Source organism: Brachyistius frenatus, unplaced genomic scaffold (assembly GCF_029030835.1).
Source record: "Brachyistius frenatus isolate BFR_SWC_R1_liver_20210118 unplaced genomic scaffold, ASM2903083v1 Contig_68, whole genome shotgun sequence".
Taxonomy (NCBI): Eukaryota; Metazoa; Chordata; class Actinopteri; family Embiotocidae; genus Brachyistius; species Brachyistius frenatus.
In genome coordinates, this window is record NW_027210667.1 from 1460921 (window position 1) to 1482847 (window position 21927).

A 21927-nucleotide genomic window follows, 5' to 3' on the forward strand; every position below is an offset into this window, starting at 1 on the left:
CACTCTCTGACTTCCCACTGCCATGGAGATGCCGTTCCATATTAATATTATTGTGCTGTAGTCTACTCAACCCTAAGAAGGTTGTTGACGCCTCCCCGTCGGCTCGCTCTCTTTCGCTACTGCAGGCTTCTGCTCCCTATTGTTCCTTTCACACTACAGGATTCAGAATCGTAAATATCTCAAACATGTTTGATATTTATCATTTTAAATCAGGGAGACTCTGAGTCAACCTTAAGATTATGTCTGTAAACCCCTCACACGGCAGGATCATTTGAGCAGATGATTGGTTCAGATGAGTTTCAAATCTTGAACTTGTGCAGTTTATTTTGAATTATTGAAATCAATTCTGTTATTTTGACAATCAACACTTTCATTCTTCCACAGTTTTGTTTCACCGGTCTGTTGTTGAAAAAAACAATCACAACAGTTGTGTGTGATTACATAGAGTTGTTATTCTCACTATTATTCCGTTCTATTTAACGATATTAGTATTGGATGCTGACCTGACCTAGTTTCCCAACTTTGATCAATACAGTTTCATCTTATTCAATTGACTCCAGTTCGTCTGTGCTCCTTATGAAGGGATCGATCCCAGCGAAGGAGAGGTCACGGGTGGTTCACTGGTGTTTGGTGGCTCCACAGTATCAAAGCCTTTCACATTGCAGTCGTTCAATAGGTTGTTGTTATGCCCGACAAGTTCATTACGGAGTCTGAGATGCAAGAGAAGAGACACTTACTCTAAATAAAAATATTTCACTCTTTAGGTTGAGTCTGCTGTAAAGACTTTTTGCATATGTACAGTAGTCTTTGTTGTTGAAATCATTATAACCCAGTTCCACCCATATGCCCCAAGGACAAATATGCTCTTTAATCTTTCTCAATGTCTGTGTCACTGACAGATGTTGGAGGAAGTTCAGTTCAGTGTCACATTTGGATGGAAAAGAGACAGAGAGAGAGAAACATATCATAAACAGCTCACATTATCTTTTGTGAAACTATGCAGCTTCCCCTCCATCAGCCTCAGTCCTGTCAGGATTGTTGTCTTCAGAGAGACGTGTTTTTACGTTCAGAATTTCATGATGTGGCATGCTCAGTGGATCAGTCAGAACCTCAAAGGGGACACCGGGATGGATCCAGGACGAGGAGATATGGACGCTCCAGCCCTCGGGCTGCCCAAAGGTCCCTGTGTATAGAGACCAAAATTCTTGATTTTAATGTTTTGCCAGATGGCATGGTGTAATGCTGAATGAATGTGACACAGTCACAACTTGGCTTCTTAAAATGCCACAATGTCTGAACCCATTTGAAATCATTTCTCTGCAGCAGTGCCCTACTGTGCAGCACACCTCTTAGAGTGCCAAGGAAAAATGTAATCTTTATTTCCACAGTTTTAACTCAGTTATATTTTAATATCCATGTGAATTTCATTTTTTTCTGTCAGAAGGCAAAACTGAAGATCATTGACACAAAAAACTGATCATTATACATTTTTACACAAAAAAAAATCATGTTATATATACATTAAAATTCAGCCACTTTCTGCCAAGTTATTATTTAGAAACTATATCAAACAGTTCATTATGGATTCCAGCTCCAAAAAGCTTTTAGTTCACTAAACATACATTTGTTTGTTTGAAATATGCACAAAGCAAAATCACAATTTTAACCAAACTGTTAACTAGGTCCTACTTGATCATCATTTAAATGACTTTGTGTTACGAACAAAAAAGTAACTGCCACACAAACCAGGCACCAGATAGAAGAGGAGTGCTGGCTGTTTATCGGCTCTCTAATCAAAATACAATTAAGCTGCCACGTAGTTTGCAGTGTGAACTGTCGCTGATGAGTATTTAAGGCTGACAGCTACAGCTCACTTTTACCCAAGGGCATTTAGTGGGTCAGTCAAGACATGTCATTCACACTGAATTCATTAACATTAATAATGTTTGAATGAACATTATTAAAATGTAAAATATGGGGACTGACGTGTGCAAAATAACACCCACCTATTAATTCTCCTCGACCACTCCAAAGGCGCACAGTGCAGTCAGTGGATGAGGTAAGGACCACTTGATCACTGTCAACAATCTGCAGGCTGGACCAGAATAAAGAGACATGGGATGAAATGGGAGACGGCATCTCTGGGAGAACACTCTAAATCATCCACTGCGCTGGTACTGAGTCGGATGGCAGATGCACCCCAAGCACCATCTCACCTATACTGATTGTCATTTTAAGACCTTCCCACCCACAGTCTCTTCTACACTTTGTTTGTCTGCTGCCGCAGGAAGAGGTTATGCTGTAACTGCTGTCACCAACACCTCAGACAGAGAATAATGAGACCTACTCAGCACATACAGTACCCACGGACAATTTTAAGCATGCAACTAAAAATTAAATCTACGTGCCGCCGGACTACAGTTATCGGATAGTTAACCAGATGAATTTGTGGCCGACAACAATGAAACACATTGTGTATTTTACATACCCAGTAATGGTGCTGGTGTGGGCACGCCAGGATTTTTCAGCTGAATTATTTTAGAAAAAAAATAGAGACACTGAAAATGTTCAAGTAAACAGTATATATTCATATTTTCTCTGCATGTCTTATCAAAGGCAAAAGCAAGAAAAGAAAAAAAAAATGAAGCTAACCTCTTGGTGATTTTTGCTCAGGGGTGAACTTCTCCATGCTGTAAACATAGATGTAACCGATTCTGTCAGCCGCGTACAGCAGCTTACTCTCATCTGTTTTAGCCAGTTTGGTTATCTTTTGTTGGAATTCAGACTGAAAATTGCAAAAGGCGAGAAGAATTCGAATTCGAATGGGTATTGTTACACAGACATATCACCAAACATTCATATTCATTATTTGGTAATGGGTGTCCTCAAGCAGAATACAAGGAATAAAATCAATCAGTACCATTTGAACTACATTTTACCTTCCCTGCAGACTGACAACGCATTCTACAAAAAAACAGTTCTCTTCAAATAATAATATATACACAGTAATTTATTTCAAAATGTGCCAGGCAGCAAACCCTTGAAAGTAATCATGAAGAAATGAAAAAGCCATTATTGGTAGGGAACTTAACATAAAAGGGTTTTGACAGTAAAGTCCAAATTATTCAGATTCGGGAGTGTTTTGTCTGTCATTTTTTAAAAGAATAACAAATTTCTTCATAACATAGTGTAAAAAAAATCCATTCCTGCTGTTTAAGGAGAATTCTATTGTATGTTATATGTTTGATTTCAGCTTTGAGAAGTACCGCTAGGATGCCCCCATCTCCCAAAAAGTAAGAGTTCCTGCTTTGCATTACCTGCAGTCACTGCAAGGAAAGTACCTGCTAAGCAAAGAAACTGTACACCATTAATTATCTTATTCTTAATTCAGCAATTTAGAGATAAAAGAAAGAAAAATAGTGTTCCTTCATAGCCAAAAGGAAAACCGAAAAATATTGCAGAGTAAAATGTCTCACCACTTTGAAGCTGCTCACAAACTTTCTTCCACTGAGCACATTCCAGAGATTTACACAACCTATAACAGAGTAAATACATAATTAACGCTGTATTGAAAAGCATTATGGAAAGCAGTAAAGTGTAACCGCGCGTGGTAATTAGCACTGTTCTTACCTTTGGCCCCTGACGACAGGAGCGCTGTAGTCAAGGAAAACTGCTGTAAGTCTGAGTTCTTCAGGAAAATTATGCTCGGTACACTTGTATCCAGTCCTGTGAGACAGAGGAAATACATGAGATAAATGCAGTGACTGGATCACATGAGAGTATATTATCTCAGGATATTTTACTGAATATCTTTCACTTTGAATCTCCAAAATCACCTTCAACATTTTGGTGTTCAGCTGCAGGAGGGCCAACGAACCGACACTGTATACGTCCAGAAACCACATTCCACACGATGATCTCTCCATCGTAGCTGCTGGTGGCCAGGAGCGATGGGGGACACTGCGTCACACAAAGGATGTCCCCCTTATGGCCGTTTTTCTGAAAAGAGACGAACTGTAAGTCTCTCTAACCCACTGCAGTATAATGAATTTAAGTTGAAAAACACTGCAGTTCAATGTGACTGTGAGGTATTGTGAGGAACTTCTGTTAATGTGTATATAACTAACTATGGAAATGGGTTGACACTTCAAAATGAATCTCAGACACTGGAAAGGCAAGGACTCTTCTTTTAAAACCAAAAGTATTTTCTTAAAGATAAAGCCTGATAGGGCAATAAAGGTACAGATCACATCTTTAATGAAAAGACACTTTTTCTTACTGTGCAGTAGTTAAATGAAAAGCTCAATACCATGTTTAGAGTGCATTTCTCTTTTCATTTAACTTGGCAATAAAGCAAAAAGGCATATTGTGTCACAATTTATATAATCTTATACATTTAAAAATGATCAAGGGGTTTGCACTTTGCACAAAATAAGTAAACATCTGAAAGGTCACAGTGCGTAAACCAAAGACTTAATGGAAACGAAAAGTCAAGTCTCGTTAAAAAGCTGTGAGGAATCTGGATGAAAAATATTTCAAGCTTTGTGTAAATGTCAAAGAGTTTTCACCAAAGTCTAAATATTACTTAAAATATTCCAGCCAAGTGTGCCACACATGGATTAGCATCTGATGTGATGTGAAACCCCTGAGCGAGCAGACAAGCCAAACATTACTCCTGCTGCTGCACTTCACACCGATACAAAGTGATTAATCTTATTCTTCATGAGCTTATTTCCCACTGAACCCAACAACAACATTTGCTTGGGAGTGATGCTGCCAACATGACATTGTACACACCAAGTACCAAATCAGAAAAGCAGATGGCATTTTGAACTTTTATTCCATGCCAAAGTGAAATATTTATCTGAACTGGGCCATGTTTTCAAAATGTAATGAGATGAAACACAACACTGACCATCTGGAGGAAGAGAAAAATGCACAGTGAACCCGAGGCTCACTGGCTGAAGGGAAGAAGAGCAACACATAAAACAACCCATTGATCTTCCTCCTGCAGGCCATTAATGAAAAACAATTTCAAGCCAGTCCTCTGCAGATAATCAAAGGGGTCACTTCTCTTCTTGGCCACTGTAATTTAATCTTTCTGCTCTGTTAACGGGCGTTTTTGGGAGTGAATGCAACCACTAGCCATAATGAAGGAGAAGGAAGGGCTCTGAAAGTCACCTCATCCAATGGATCATGCAGCATTAGCGAGAATCAGTTTTCCCTCCTGCAGCTCATGAAGAGAGAAATGTATCCTGCCGTCAAAACTAATTTGACCGCATTAAACATTTAAAAACTGTGTTTATTTATCCTCTGATCCAGCTCTGAGGCCTGAAAATATTCAAAGAGGAAGACTGATCCCTGCACATGGCAATTTTACTTGATAATGAAGTGAAGCATCGTTTGATTTGTAACAGTAAGTAAACGATTAGAGCTGTTTAGCACAAATGCCTTAAAAAAATGTTTATGTCCATGGTAATTAGACCGTGGTTACAGTAGTGATAATGCTGAGCCATCAGTTAAAAAAGGGAATTTGTCCACTGCTTTGATTTTTTTTTTTTTACCAAATACCTGCAAATCTAATGATATTTCCATTGGCCTCAGCTGTGCTAGTGCTAACTAGCAGTTGTTAACATGAAAACACATCAAACTAGGGAACACTGTAAACACCATACCAGCTGAACAGCTGTATTTTCCCTGTTACCATGCCAGGAAGCTGACATTAACATTCAGCTCCAGGTACACTGTTCCAAAACACAACCTAGCCCAGCTGCTAACACTGGAGTATTGTTTATATTCACCAAATAGTGTTAAAGATAAATACTATCTGAATGCACCTTTCAGAAATCTAAAAGTTTTGTAACAAGTTCAAATGAGTATTATTTCACATTAATATGGCCCGAATGGAGAGCATACGTTGATATTCCGATGAGCCTTGGATCGAAGGACTGTGGTATTTAAGAAGATGGAATCATCTGCATTTGTAATCGTATTTTTGCCTTTTTAATACTTAATAATTGTGTGTCTAACGTTTTATCCTGAAACTCATTTAATAATATCACATTATGTGCTCATAAAAACGCATGCGAGAATTATGCTAATACTGCAGACAGCCTTTAAGACACTGTGGTAAGAGTTTACAGCTTTGTGCTCAGGCCTGAATCAGTGATCAAACCATCCTCACATTTCAGGCTCCGTGGAGCAGACCTGGTCATAAACAACAAGCATTGACAGGTCAAAGCTCAGCTGCACTAAAACGTTAACATAGAATAGTACATGATATGTACAGAATAACATGAACTACGAAATATTGCCAGTAATTATGATTTGTTTAACTAAAGTATAAATGTGTTCATTTGTGTAAAGGGTACATTGACGGAGGTAAACTGAGAACATTTCCAAATATGAATTCTCTACACTGAGAGAAATGCAACAATAAAGAGCGGAAAGAAAAAAGGGAGAGAGAGGGGATGTGGAATTTCGCTGCTGGTGTTAAAAATGTCTCTACAGGCAACGCTGCGCAGTATAGGGCAGACATCAGGGAGGCTTTGTTACCCATCCCTGACGGAGTTTTCCGGCTAGTCAGCGAAAATTATTCTTTGGCCCTTCTTAAGACGACAGTGTCCTCTGTGTGTCTGCGTAATGTAAACACAGAACCAGCAGGAAAGCTTTAGGTCCAACAGTGACTGAGACAAAGCGTGGACAGAACTGGCCCGGCACCCCTCACTATATAATGTAGAAAGATGAGTTTGTCTGTGGCAAATGCAATGAATAAACTTCAATGAACTTGGATTGAAGCAGAACAGGATGATGGTATTTGACCGTTTGAAGACCTTTGTTAAAGAGATTACCTTGATCTGTCTGAGGGGCGGGGAAGAGATTATATTATCGGTATTTGAGTGCAGCAGAGGTGTTTTGCCATGGAAACAGAGATCGCACAAAACGCTTTATATTTTAAGAGTGAATTGCCACACAATATGAATACATTTTGATTACATATCTTATTTAGTTGCCAACTTCTTGTATAATATTGCTTTATTTTTTGATTATATAGTTGCAAACAGCAATTTAATGATACATTATGTCAATTTTGAAACACTTCATGATATACTACCGGCTGGGTTCTTTAAAATACGACAATCGTTAACTTTTATTAGTTTATCATATCATGTGATCTTTTCTGCAATGCAGCAACAGAACAATACAGTCTGTAGCTAAAAAAAAAAAACAGCACTGCTTTTGCTGTGATTTTTAAAAATAACCACTCGCTGTGCATTTGTCTTATGTGTTTTTGATCACATCGAGTTCCCAACAGAAAAACCCACTTTGTCTTTGTGTCACTTTCAGTACAGAAAACTGTGTTTATTTTAGAGATGGAAGAGGAACAAATGAATCCATCCATTAATTCTACGGTTGTCATCTAGTCTGCCTGAAATAAATCTCAGAGGGGCAACGCTCAGTCAGAGCACATTGAACTACCAACTTTTTTTTGGGCCTACCCGAACATCTGATGTCAAAGCTGTTGTCGAAAGAGTTTTCTGTTCATAATCACCAGATCATCCTGCCATGAAGGCTGCGGCCTCTGGACATGATGGAGGTCCTCAGGTATGTCCTGACAAAATATAGATGTTCAATTAGCAAAATAGAGACATTTTATATCTTAATATTTATACGTGTGGCATGTTTAAAATGTCCCACTGGGACACAACCTGATAAGAAGTTTCACTCGCCATGGAGTAAGAAATATACATATTTCTTTCTCAGTTTCCTGCTTTTATAACACATTCATAACAGGCACTGTGTGGCATGAACTGTTAGTATTTTTTTTTTCTATTTTAGGATGGCGTTCAGGTGGTAATGAGAATGTAAAGAAATGCAAATTGAATGCATGGAAGGATGGGGGATTGGAGAAATAATTGGGAAGGGATTTCTGAAATACAGCTGACAAATAATACCTTGAATTCCATCATTTCTTTTGTACTCACTGAATAAATGTCAATCCTCCGGTCCCTTCCGACAGACATCACATAGCTTCAAACATAAATTGTAACAATTCAGCATAGATATAAAAGTACACGCAGCCAAGAACACTTGCCAAATATCAAATAATTACTCACGAATTCCTGTGAACTTTGAGGAAGATGCAGTCGCATACCTCATTACATTCACCATCTACAGGAAAGATTGAAAGTCATTTTTCACAGTTACTAGATAAAAAGGTATTTCAAAGTATATGTTAAGAGGGAAATACAAATTTACAGTACGCACCCTTCTTTAGTGTCTTCAGGCACTGACCGTTGTTGAAGTTCCAGATCTTTAAACACCCATCTCTTCCACCAGTAATGAGTCTGCAAACACACTAGCTGTAGTGTGATAAAGAAGGGGCTGATTATATTTTATTAAGGGTGAAAATACTTTTTATACCTTACCTCCTCCCTTTGGGGTCAAATGTCATGCATGTGATGGTAGATAGATCGTGTGTGCCACCAAACTCAAAATCCTGACATCCAGTGTCAAAATCCCAGACTTTCACCACCTAAAACCAGTCACAGCTTGACTTGTATGGAAAGTTGATAGGCACCATGTCAAATATGACAGTCATGAACATGTGCTAGCACAACACGAAGCCATTTTCAGACAAAATGTTAAGCTGCTTATCAAGTTGCAAAGCAATGATTTACTCACAGATCCCTCGGAGCAGCTGATAACTTGACGAAACTCCTGATTGAAGCCGCAGCACCTTACAGGCTCGTCATGTGAAACGGTCACATGTCTGTGAAGCAGTGGCCTGACAAAGGGAAAAGATAATAATATGTCTAAAAGAGACATCAATATTAAGGAGCTGCAGCCCATCTATGCAGAAAATAAATTGAAAATATCTATCTTTGGAGTGAAAGTGAGGTGTTAAATCCATCAATCAGCTGACCTTCTTTTAGAATCTCAAAAATCGCCCAACTTACATGAGTTTATTTGAGGAGTATTTTCAAAAAGATATCTTCAGAGCATGCTGTATTCCGTGATATAGACTAGAATAAACCACAAAGGCATAACAACCCACCTCAACTTTAAGAACAGTGCAGCCATACAGTCTGCTGCAACGTAAAGGCACTTCATAGCAGGGGAATAGCAGCATGCAGAAATATCACCATGAATCCCGCTCGTTTTGGGGTCTGCTGTAAACAGGCAGCACTGATCCGCAATGTGCCAAATCTGGAATGAGACCAGGTGAACAGCAATGGAAGAAGTGTACACATTGAGTAAAGTAGCAATACCACACTATAAATTATTTCAATGAAAGTTTTGCTTGTAGAGAAATATTAGCAATAATATACAGCAAGAAAAGTACAAGTGTTTATCATGCAGAATAGCTGCTGTTAGTTTTATATTATACAGCTGGATCACGGTTATTAATGTCTGTAATTACAGTTGTAATAATGCATAATGTGATATGTGAATTTCTAACTACAGCTATAATATAAACTTAGTGGACCAAAAAGCACAATATGTTCCTCTGAAATGTGGTGTAAAGTTCAGATGAGTGCAAAAAAGCATTCAAAACTCAAGTAATGTAACATTTTACCGTAGCAAAGTACTTCAGTAAAATGTAATTTGTTACTCTCCACGACGGCTGGAGAAATGGTGGTTGATTCAGTAATATGGATTCTGTATTCATTTGGATCATCTGAACACACTAAATCACGTGTGAAACTTCTCAAACAGAGTCATGACTCACCTTCACGGTGTTGTCTGTGGAGACAGAGAAGATCTGACTGTCCTCTGAGGAGATGCAGAGGGACACGATGGGAGCAGAGTGGCCTCTCAAAATACCAGTTGGTTTCCTAAAAAGAAAAAAAAGAAAAGAATGACGAGTAAAGAAATTGGCTTTTTAATTGAATGACGTTCTGTATTCCGGTTTCTCACCCAGAGAAATGTGGGTTCCAGAGGCGTATGAGTCTGTCCATGCCTCCTGTGACCAGCAAACTGTGCTTCTGAGAAAGGTCAAAGGTCTTGACACCTTTGTTGATGGTAAAAACGGTCCGATCACACAGCGCCCGCACCTGTGGAGTCCAGCTCAGTTGGATCTTTTTGGTTTTACCTTCATAGCAGGCCTCTCTGATCTCAGTCAACTGCTGCTCAGCGTCTGTTAAAGGCAGTACACAGCCTCAAGAAGGAAAACAAAATAAAAGCATTTCATTACAAGGCCGTGCCTAGGAGCATCGATCAACACATGCTTTTTGGGAGCAAAGGTAAATCATTATCAGAATAAATGACCAAGCCAGCAAGGGGACATGCCCACTTACAGGGTGATCACGCACACACACATGCTGGCATTGATTGGTCAATTTCTGATGGATGAGTCATCGTGAGTCATTCCTCACGGCTTGCTCAAGCAGCCTGATGTTCAACACCGAGTTCAATTACTGCACACTCTAGATTGAAAAGAGCTGATACTTTTTTTTATCAGCTTTTTCAGAATGTGTCATGTTTTGTTTGGCTCTCTTGTTACGTGTGTGTGTGTGTGTGTGTGTGTGTGTGTGTGTGTGTGTGTGTGTGTGTGTGTGTGTGTGTGTGTGTGTGTGTGTGTGTGTGTGTGTGTGTGTGTGTGTGTGTGTGTGTGTGTGTGTGTGTGTGTGTGTGTGTGTGTGCAAACAAACAAGCATGTAACAAGAATAAACATCTTGAATAGTTTGCTTTTGTGCTGAACATATACCGAAAAACAAGAACACGGAAAAAACAGTAACAAGCAAACCGCAAATTACCTATAACAAGAGAAGAAGATTCTTCATTTGACGAGGAGACGACACCTTGAAAACTATGAAAATATTTTGCCTACATTTAGAGAGAAGAGTTTGTATTTCAGGATTATCACTTCATCATACAAGCTAAATGTCACACAGCTTCTATAGATCACAGAAGTTGTCACTTCACTGAATTTAAATATATTTCCTTGTGAAGGAAGTGGACATAGAAACGGAGAGTTGAAATGTCACCTGTGTCACCCAGTCATGATGAACCTTCCATCTCACAAATGTCACATTTGGAGAAAGCGCTGCATTGTTGATTGCTATGTCGGGTATATTTTCAGTCTTTGGTAGTTTATTCCATAATCTGAAAACAAAAAGCCAGAAACATTTTCTGAGATTCAGCCTCACACATACACACTAAAGATAATTGTTTTGCCTGGCAGGATACTGAATAGAAGCAAAGGTATAATTTTCAACCATATATTTGAAGTGGCCATGCTCACATGGCTCCGAGCTAGGCTATTATGAAGGCGGTCATACTGTGTGCCTGTAAAACCTGAATATAAATGCATGATTTTTTTTACTGTGAAAGGCACTCTGTGAGTCAGACTCAGACACATGTGTTTTCATCTTAAACCCATTGAAAGGTTCCACATTGAAATGAAAAAAAGACTTTAAATGGCTTAATATTTCATATTAGTGTAATACACTAAAGACACTATTATATAACATAATTTTTTTTAAATGGTATTATATTAGGAGAACAAGAAAGTTGGATCCATTGTAGTGTATCATGAAGAGTGATGTGACATGAGTAACAGTATTATGCATCTAATTGAGCCACTCGGGATCTAATATGGCAGTTATTGTAAATCTATGCTATGATTGAATTATGCTGCTTATATTCTGTAGACAGTCCCAAACTTTTAACTGTTGTGAATTTGCTCAGGAATCCATTGCATTGTATCGTTAATACTTTTTGGTGTATTCTAATTCTTGCATAAATAATACAGAATAACAGTTTGTGTGATGGTTAATTGAACAACTTAAATACGAGTGAGTGTCGTTGATAATTAGAAAAGCAATACCTGAGGGTATCTCCAACAGAGGATATTAAAATTATAGTCACACATCCCTGAAAGACAAACACATAAATTAACCTCTCCAGGTATGTATAATTTTTGTTTGATACATTTATCAGGTTCGAAGGACTTACCTCAGCATCTCCATACACAACACAACATTTATCAGGGCCAGTGTTACTATAAAGAGACAAACACATGTTAATGTGCTGATAATTACTGAGGCGTTTCTAAAATGATGCTGACACGCTGTTGTGTCACTCACCTGTAGTCTAATGTCAAAGGTATTGTGTCGAGAGCACTGATTTGACAATAAGGCATCAGAGTGGAAACCTCATAGAGTTGGATCTCTCTGTCCCTACAAGATTAGGAAAATATGAACAATAAACAAACTCAGTATGGTCTGAGGATTGTTGTTAACAAGAGTAATCAGCGTGCTCAATAAATAGTCATTTTATTTCCCCGTTTCTTATTACCCTGTTCCAATCATCAGCTTGTTCTGCTCTTTCATCAGAGCAAAATCACTTGCCCACTTTGACTTTCTATTTGCAGATCCTCCATTCTGTGAAAAGCAACACAATAACACATGTAGTGCTACTACAAGTGAGCAAAACATCAAGGACTCCAGAATAGACCTGCAATAAATCCTTTTCATGACTTAATTTGTGGTTGTCAAAGAAACTGATTTAATGCTGAAGTCAACATTGGTCGGCCATATGCCACGTGACTGATTGACGAAGTTACACCATTCATCGACCAACATCCTGTATCCGTTACAAATTAAAAGCTGTCTAGCAGAGGCGGTCCAGTGTTATTCTTGTTACTGTCATAATTGAAATTGTCGTCCCTCTGATTAAGTGCATTCATGTGTTGAACATCTGCCTTATTCTTTACTATTTTTACTCAAATTAAAATTCAGATTGTAACTATTTGCCGATACTGCCCAAAACAAGCATCAAAATGTGAGTAAAGGAGTAGCCTACTGGCGCTTATTTTAAATACAACTTAAAGCAGTCCTCAACAAATATCATATCACCCCAACTCACTTGATATTCCTACATGAGGAATTATTTCTACAAAACTACAATGCCTACCTTTATTAAGAAACTACTATACTTTTTTAACTCTATGTTTGTGAGTCATTATTTAAGATCTGTGTCCTCAGCAGGAACCATTAGGTTTGTGGCTGAGTGCAAAGACAAAGTAAGAAAGTCAGAAAGTATTGATAGATGAGACTTTAAAACCAAGACAATGTTGGTTGGGATGTTTTGACAAATGACCTCTTGTAATTAGCCTATCAGGCTAAGTAATCGCCCGATCATAGTTATTTGAGCATCATTGTCAACATTTTGCAAAATCAGTGGAATCGTGTTTTTGGTTATGTCTATAAAGTCAGATGGCTGAAATTAAAAGAGATGTCATATTTTCATCAATCTTTTCACGTCTTTTACCGTCATTTAATGTTTGACTGGCGCTCTTTTAATGACATCATCTCATCTCGCTCCCTTCTTCTGTTGTGGTTTGATGGCACGTGAACAGAGAGCTCAACTTGTAATATTCTACCGACAACATTCCCATTATCATTTATAGACTTAAAATAGACTTAAAATTTGTGGTGGCGGGGTGTGGTTAGCTCAGCTGCAGGGGGTAGAGAGTGAGAGGAGTGGTTCAGGGAACGGTGCCGGGCAGGTGTAATGAGCCGAATACGGACTGATGAGCACAGCTGAGCTGGATGTGGACTGATGAGCTCTCCCCTATAAAGGGAGCAGGGAGAAGGAGGCTGAGGGGGAAGTGGTTGCACGAGTATATTGGTGTATGGACCGGGCAAATAAAAGCATTTTACACCTGAACGTACGGCTGAGCGTGTCATCTGTATCCAGGAGAGATCCCGGTAGCACCAACCTTGCTACAAAATTATTGATTTATTTGTAAAGCCAAACACCAATACCTATAAATGGCTCTTCTTCATAAGTTCTATATTATCAAAATATAATTAGGCTTTACTATAGCAGTGGTATAGAATGGACAGAAAAAGATCAAAATTCATTATCATGAAAATGCTAATTGACAATAAGAACTATGCAAAATCCTGAACACGAAAATAATTCAGATAAATGTAAATTAAAACATACAAACACGTGTTTGTTCTTCTGTGGTTTAAGTTCAGGACTCCAGAGGCAAACAAACCCGTCTTCTCGCACTGATGCAATGGTGCCATCATAGGTGGAGTGGATGTTGATGATAGGAATGCCATAACCAAAGGTGTTCATAGTGGCTGGCAAAGTGAAGGCCACTCTTTTACTGCGTCGTGCAGTTTCCTCGTTCTCTTTATACTCCTGCAGCATGTGTGTGCAGAACTCACCCTGCATCACATTACTGTGTGTTAGAATGACAATGTTCATTCTGTCTATCCTGCATACATTTGGGACTATTCTTTAACTCTAACCAAAAAATAAGTCATACTCCAATGTCAAACCAGCTACCTACAAATATCTCATTCAATGAATGTGTACAAACAAGGACGCATTTTGCAGCATTACAAACCATACAACCTGTAAAAAAAATTGCTTTATAGCCAAAGTGACAAACAGGATATCAAAAATGAAGTCTAAAAATGTAAGTCAACCTCAGCTTTTACTTTGCTTTTGAGTCAGCACAAGACGAGTGTTAGTGTCCACTCAACCTGGTGCAAGTGAGGCTAAAATAGTCCAAATACCTGTGTTTAGGTCAGTTTTAATTTCACATGCTCCACTAATCCTGACTCAATTACAGTGGCAGAAAAGGCCCTATTGCATTTCAAGCTGGCCTAACTTTTTATTGCAGATTCCCCGTCTTGGCATGCATCAGAACGTGTTACAACTAACACAGTTCTCCTTACAATGAACAAAAGGGTTATGTGCTCCACAGGAAATAAATTTCATCTCACCCATGAAATCCTTCCTTGGCCTGAATAATCAATCTTCTTAAATAATGCTTGAATCTGTGCATTGCCCTGTGAAATTTAAAGAACAAAAGAATAAGGAACAATGACACTTTCTGTACAGTAATTAGGTAATTGTAAAGGCAACTGACAAAAAGTGAGATTCAGAGAACACAGACATCAGTAAATCAGAGTCAAAGGTATAAAGAGAAACGTCATGCTGTCTTACTGCGTTAGGCAAACCCAAACACTTCTTCACTATTCGTCCAAAATTCTTCACATCAATGCATCTCAAGCCACCCGTTTCAAATTCCTTCATAAAGAAAAAATACAATCAAATGTCGGAAACGAATAACCAAACATGTCAGTGTGTTTTATAACGATGCAGTTCACACAGTACCTCAAATGCTAGTTTCAGTTTTTGTAGGTTCTCGAGTGATATCTTCTCATTAATCTTAAGGGAGAGGGGTGAAATGGTGACAATTACTATTATGTAGGGTTATTATGAACCTTGCAGTAAATCAGCACAATGAAACCAGCAATTAAGTTTAATTAACAGGAATGCTCTTTCTAATTTTTTTTCAGTGCTCTCAAATCCACTCACCAGGTAGTTGATAAAGTCTGAGTGCTAAAAAATACAAACCAAGGTTAGAGAGGAGATGTTCATGGTGAATTTTTTTCAGCAAACCCTGTATCATTATGAACATATAGGATTAAAGCTCTATCTCTTAGTATTAGTGACAAATGGCCACCATAAGCACCACTAGCTATGGCATGTCTGTGAGATACCCAGCCAAGGCCAGATGACAGGCCATGCTCACTGTGTTAATGGCCTCTCTTCAATTTCCCATGGTTTCCTAGCAACTGGTCCTTGATCCATGACACTCTTTGATCTGTCATTAATAAATAACAGGGATAAACAGCCTAATTCCTCAAGGATGTAACTAAAACCGAGGTTTCCCCACGGTATCTTCTGAATTGGTGAGATAATTGTTTAATCAGTCAGAGTGATGGAAGCACTGAAAGTGTTCTCATAATCTCTACTTGCTTTCCAAATCCCTTTTTATTAGCGATGCATAACTTTGAACTTCTGAGCCTGTTCCACCTAATCTGTTATGGCACATTGCTCATTACATTAAACAGGAGAGTGAGACTGACATCTGCAACTGAAACCTACAAACCTGAGCTGGTGCATTTGCAACCAGCCACCTACATTGTTCTATCATTCCTGTCAGCTTGAAAGCTTGAATTTGAATCTACTGGGGACCTTTTAAGTACTTGGCTCAGGAACGATGTTTGTTTTTCTTTATCCTGAAACATGGGCTCTGGAATAGATTGTGCTGCCCTATTCTCTGTCATGCTGCAAGTAAATTGATCATCAACTTGATTTAAAATTGCATTTTTGGCATTACCCCACACTCATTCAGCTACTGGTGGGACACGCTTCAGATGAGTTTGAGCACATTGGAAAGGTTGTCCAATCCGGCAAGTTAAGCATTGTAGCACTCTAGTGACATCTTTAGGCTAAATGTAGCCACTGTAGAAAATTAGGCTGATAGGTAAGGGTTAAAAACCTATGACACTAAATCATCTCGACATCTATTTTCTGTTGGAGAGAAAGAGACGTTGACATTTATTCACATATCTGTTTTTCATACTTGATTTGATATTTTGAAAATTGTACCTTTAGGCTGCAAGTCAAATCAGAACTGTGGTGTGGCCGAGTCATGACTTGAGCCTCATCTCCAAGTGTGACAGAGTGTCTTCGCCTCTTCTGTTTTAGCAGCTCTCGCGTCAACCATTCAGGCTGCTCTTGTCTGTCCTTGCTGACACCCACATGTCTCGATGCTGAAAAACCATCTGCTCTCTCACCCCAATGTGCTGGCTCAGCTGTGCTTCTTGTCTGCTGCCCTGCGCTGCCCAGTTCAGAGAGCATGCTGGAAGATTTGACAAGTCATTTTCATCAAAAGTATGCACTGTTCTTTTAATACACATCTGCTATGGGTTAATATTGTTTAGCCCTCATTTAAAGTATATAAAAGGAAACTTTTGAGGGTATTCACATTGTTATAGAAAAGAAGGGTCAGCAGAAGTTCCACATGATCGATTTAATCCTATGAATATGATTCTAATTCCCAGATGACCAGACCTGCTTTACAAGGTAGCTCCTCAGTGCACCCACGGATGGCAACTCAAGCACCGTGACAACAGCAAACATTTTATGAAGAAGGCAGAGGAATATGTGACAGAGTAACAAGGCAAAGCCTCAACCTATTCTCTCACCATCCCTGGTCTAGACAACTCTTTGTGTAAAAAAAAAAAAAAAGTACAATTAAAATAATTAAGCATTTGGCATGACATCAAAAACACGGGATTTAAAATGCTGGTGAGGTGAACGAAAAAAAAAACAGATTACCTGGTTACATTTTGGGTTTGTAATCTTCCTGTAGCTGAAGAAGAGCGAGCTTTTTTCCCCAATGGCATTATTATTAGTTCCTTTATCTTAAAGATTGACGTGACGCGCCAAGCAGGTTTAAACGTCGAGCATTTCTTCAGTAAAACCTCCAAGCAGACGTTAATGAGACAGATCTCACACTAGTCTACCTGACACTCACTCTAGCGTTACACCTGAGCAGAGCAGGTGGCCCCATGGTAACTAAGAGACCAAGAGTGACAACTGAGACTACCAAACTCAAAACAAGACTCTTGCTGAGAGAGGAACAGCTTTGTGACCATGTTAAATGTTTAAAATGAACTGTATATTATCCTATTCACATTGAATTACAGTGACAGTTGTTTTGGTTATTATCATTAAATTCATTAAATTAATATTAAAGAAATTTCACGTGTTTATTGCAGCTGCAAAACAGAATAAATGGATGAAAGAAAACGTGTTTAAAATTCTTTCGGGATCCTTCTGGAAGATCTGAAAAACAATATTTCATAATGCAAAACTGCTGGTGACATTATGTGTAGACAGAAGTGATTAAATCAATGCAACACGTTTTATTGTTATCACGCAGACTGAATAATATCAAATAAGAAAGATAGAATCAGATAAATTTCTTCTTATCTGGCTCAGGTGTTTAATTATCACAACACACAAGTAACCCACAAACCTGAAACAGCAAATTAATTCTGTCAGACACATTTAAGTTACAATATCTTGTGCTATTTTGTTCATTTTCTTTCACATTTCTATAAAAAATTATTACATGAAAACAAAAGCACACTTCATCAAACTACTAATAAGCAGTAAGGTTCAGAGAGGCCCTGGCCAGTTTGTTATCCACTCTGGTGTGCAGGACCCATGCACAACAGCTGGAAGTTTGTTCATTTTCTCCCTGTTGTTTGGACGAGCATCTTTGCTCAAAACTGTTCTTAACGCCTCTTTTTCTGCAAGGCCAGAAGACATAAACGAACACCAGTTACCGTCATTTCAACCGGACAACCTGTTAAAATTCTCAAACATTCAGAGACAAATCGATGCTCACCATCCTCAGGTAAAACTCTGCGTAACTGCTGCAGCTCCCGGGGCAGCAGAGACTTTAGGATAGATGTGACATTACTGACTCGCTTCCCATAAAACCGGTCATAGGTTGTCAGATCTGATCCTTCCTGCTGAGAGCGGATGTGCCTTTGTACAACAGTCGGAACTGTAACACATGGAGAATGATCAGCGACCAGAAATCATTGGAACTTGTGTTTCTGTGCATCCCCAGTGGTTTTTGAGTAGACCGTACCTATTCCACAACATGCCATGTTGGGATCTGTGTTGCAGCTGTAGTGAGAGGGAGTGCCTGGCAGTGCAGGGTTTTGCTTTGGTCGGCGGTAATTGTCCCGCATCTCAGTGTCAGTAGAAAGTGTTTCGTGGCGCCTGTTGTGCATAGGTGCGAGTTGTCCTTCCGCTTTATAAATGTCATCATAACCTGTCAAAAAGGTTCCACGACAGAAGAAAAATGAGCTGCACAGAGATAATGGTTTAATCTGGACATGCCTGAGTGCCGGGCCACGTTCAGTTCTGCTGTTCTCGCATGCTCTCATATACACACGACTGACACAACAAGCACATCTTACCTTGCGGCATACCCAGGAAGTCACATCTGTAGGTGGAGTGGTACTGCGCTGTTCGGGCCTTACGCATCTCCTCCTCAGATGGGGGACATTTCCAAGGTAACACAACACACTCAGAGCTTTGTGCAGCATCCCTAGGCAGCCTCCACGTCATGAAAGACTTGAGGAAAATATAGCTTGATTTAAAGGTTACGATACACTGCGAGAGGTCAAGCTTGGCATTCGACTGTAAATGTACAACTGAGGTTAACCGTATACCATATAAATACCAACCTGGCTGGGATGTGGATTGTTTCTCCTCTGTCCCGAGGCTGTTCCTGTGCGAATGCATTCAGGCTTACAGACGGGCTTCCAGCGAAAGTCCTTATTGTATACAGTTGAACCAAAAGGTCTAGACCGTGAATAAGAGTCTATAAATGATGATGACATTGGGCACCTAGAAAGACATCAACACAAGCATAAAATTACACAGACAAGCATGCAAACTGTGTATACATATTCAGAACTATAAATAAACCTTACAGCAGAATTTGTGTAGCAGAGTTCGGCCGGCAGACGAAATGTTTTCTGTGCGATGTTTCGTATGGATCCCACCACTGTTTGTCCTCGACTAAATAAATAAACACACACACACACACACACACTATTAGATTGTCATCAATGCAAACATAGCAAAAATAAAACTCAGCTAACTCAGGGTTTAAATCAAACGTTCCTTCTTAGACAGTAAAAGCAGTATAACAAAAGAAATGTGTACATATTTGTATTGCAACCCGACTCAAAATCATTTTTAGTCGCCTTTATAGATACCTGATACTTTCTGATAAGCTGTGAAGCATAACCATAACTTATATAATATAATTTTTTTTTTTAACTGCTTGTCAGCTCTTGCTTCTCTTAAGGACAACACTTTCTATAAATTGTTGTAAGGACAATATCAAATTTTAAATGCTAGAACTACATAGGTGGGGAGACAAAAGCAGCATTTTGAAAAGTGGGAGGGGGGAAATGTCCTCCCCAGTGGAATTTCCACATCTGCTCATACTGGCATTAGAAGGTAGAAACCAAAGCTAGTCTGGGGAATTTAATATGAATGTTAATGCTACGAACAATGCTGTAATTAACATTTAAAGTAACTACACATTATAATAATTAAACGTGACTCTGCATGACCAAATAATATTGTAAAATACCAGCCTGATTTTATAGCCTAATTACACACAATATAAAATAAACTTAGCATCTTACAGTAAGCCAAGATGTAAATGAATTGTAAGAACATAAAATGTTGCCTGCTAAATAAAAAAAATACATGTTTTTACAGTTAAAAACTTAACTTCCTGGAGTCTTTGTCTCTTTACATATCCTCGGTTTAACATTACCTTTGGCTGCCATGGGTGACCAGTTTTGTTTCGGCACCTTGTTTTACAGTTGCTTTCATTGAACTGAAATCCTTTCCACTTCCAGATGAGAGTTCACTTCATGAACGCATCCCCCCAAAAATTTAACTGACAACTGTGGATCCTGACGCCTGTGATTTGAAAGCTTCACTTTCAAGTATAATTTTTATGTATACGGAGGCAGAGCCGATCCCAGCAGGATGTTTCTCGGCGCTGTGGTAATGGAGACCTAAAACATTTGAATGTCTGCTCTGAGCTGCACAGCAGGGGAGATGTTGCATAAAAAATTTAGCATTGCCAGAGATGTCTTATTTATGTCTCTTAGTGATGATAGTGGAAGGTACTCAAGTACTCAGCCCATGTCGAGTTTTGACGAACTTTATAACTTCATTTTATTAATCATCTTCATCAACTAATCTTCTAGTCTGCAACATTTCAGAAAGAAATACCGTAGCCTATTTTTGACTGAACGAACCCTTACTGTATAACAGTTAATGGTTCCTTTGGAGATAAACATTTTATACACAAAACATAAAGTCATCTTTTTAAATGATAGATTGTGTAAAGTAAATTATTAGTCATTGTTTTATTTAAAAAAAAAAATCAATATTCTGTGTCAAAACGTTCCAAATATATATTTTAAATACTAATTCAGAAAATTGCTCATTATTTTAATAATTTTTTTCAAACAAGTTTAAATATACCATAACATAAAGTCATCTTTTTAAATGATAGATTGTGTAAAGTAAATTATTAGTCATCGTTTTATTTAAAAAAAAAATAATAATAATTTTTTTTTCAATATTCTGTGTCAAAACGTTCCAAATATATATTTTAAATAATAATTCAGAAAATTGCTCCTCATTATTTTAATATTTTTTTTCAAACAAGATTAAATATACCATAACATAAAGTCATCTTTTTAAATGATAGATTGTGTAAAGTAAATTATTAGTCGTTTTATTAAAAAAAATAAAACATAAAATTCAATATACTGTCAAAACGTTCCAATTATATATATTTAAATATTAATTCAGAAAATTGCTCCTTATTATTTTAATAATTTTTTTCAAACAAGTTTAAATATACCATAACATAAAGTCATCTTTTTAAATGATAGATTGTGTAAAGTAAATTATTAGTCATCGTTTTATTTAAAAAAAAAAAATTTAAAAAAAAAAAATTCTGTGTCAAAACGTTCCAAATATATATTTTAAATAATAATTCAGAAAATTGCTCATTATTTTAATAAATTTTTTCAAACAAGTTTAAATATACCATAACATAAAGTCATCTTTTTAAATGATAGATTGTGTAAAGTAAATTATTAGTCGTTTTATTAAAAAAAAAAAAAAAATTCAATATACTGTCAAAACGTTCCAATTATATATATTTAAATATTAATTCAGAAAATTGCTCCTTATTATTTTAATAATTTTTATCAAACAAGTTTAAATATACCATAACATAAAGTCATCTTTTTAAATGATAGATTGTGTAAAGTAAATTATTAGTCATCGTTTTATTTAAAAAAAAAATTTAAAAAAAAAATCAATATTCTGTGTCAAAACGTTCCAAATATATATTTTAAATAATAATTCAGAAAATTGCTCATTATTTTAATAAATTTTTTCAAACAAGTTTAAATATACCATAACATAAAGTCATCTTTTTAAATGATAGATTGTGTAAAGTAAATTATTAGT

General features: G+C 37.7%; 2 protein-coding genes across 2 annotated transcripts; both read right to left on the reverse strand.

Moving 5' to 3' along the window:
- Positions 1–1005: 1005 nt before the first annotated feature.
- Positions 1006–17571, reverse strand: wdr95 (WD40 repeat domain 95). Its single transcript, XM_069707282.1, has 27 exons — positions 17164–17571; positions 16432–16684; positions 15148–15201; positions 14977–15060; positions 14754–14819; positions 13960–14190; positions 12304–12389; positions 12093–12185; positions 11962–12007; positions 11834–11880; positions 10992–11109; positions 10761–10830; positions 9922–10162; positions 9734–9839; positions 9059–9210; positions 8686–8788; positions 8430–8536; positions 8269–8348; positions 8118–8184; positions 7986–8031; positions 7553–7612; positions 3837–3999; positions 3631–3726; positions 3477–3535; positions 2653–2785; positions 2007–2095; positions 1006–1183 (listed from the first exon to the last, which is right to left on the reverse strand). Exons 1-26 carry the CDS (start codon positions 17229–17231, stop codon positions 2010–2012), a joined length of 2715 nt encoding a protein of 904 aa, XP_069563383.1. The 5' UTR covers positions 17232–17571; the 3' UTR covers positions 1006–1183; positions 2007–2009.
- On the reverse strand, positions 17569–20595 carry tex26 (testis expressed 26). The gene is made up of 7 exons (XM_069707286.1): positions 20204–20595; positions 19344–19431; positions 19095–19257; positions 18825–18981; positions 18491–18676; positions 18242–18403; positions 17569–18143 (listed from the first exon to the last, which is right to left on the reverse strand). The coding sequence occupies exons 1-7, from the start codon at positions 20214–20216 to the stop codon at positions 18010–18012; spliced, it is 903 nt and encodes a 300-aa protein (XP_069563387.1). The 5' UTR covers positions 20217–20595; the 3' UTR covers positions 17569–18009.
- Positions 20596–21927: the final 1332 nt, after the last annotated feature.

Coding starts and splice junctions, on each gene's coding strand:
- wdr95 (XM_069707282.1), bottom strand. CDS start 17,231: ATGCCATTGGGGAAAAAAGCTCGCTCTTCTTCAGCTACAGGAAGATTA. Junction 10,831..10,991: donor ATCATGACTGGGTGACACAG/GTGACATTTCAA, acceptor CTCTAAATGTAG/GCAAAATATTTTCATAGTTT. Junction 7,613..7,985: donor GGAGGATTGACATTTATTCA/GTGAGTACAAAA, acceptor ATATTTTGTCAG/GACATACCTGAGGACCTCCA.
- tex26 (XM_069707286.1), bottom strand. Junction 18,677..18,824: donor CTTCCTGGGTATGCCGCAAG/GTAAGATGTGCT, acceptor CCTTTTTGACAG/GTTATGATGACATTTATAAA. Junction 18,144..18,241: donor CAGAGTTTTACCTGAGGATG/GTGAGCATCGAT, acceptor CTGGCCTTGCAG/AAAAAGAGGCGTTAAGAACA.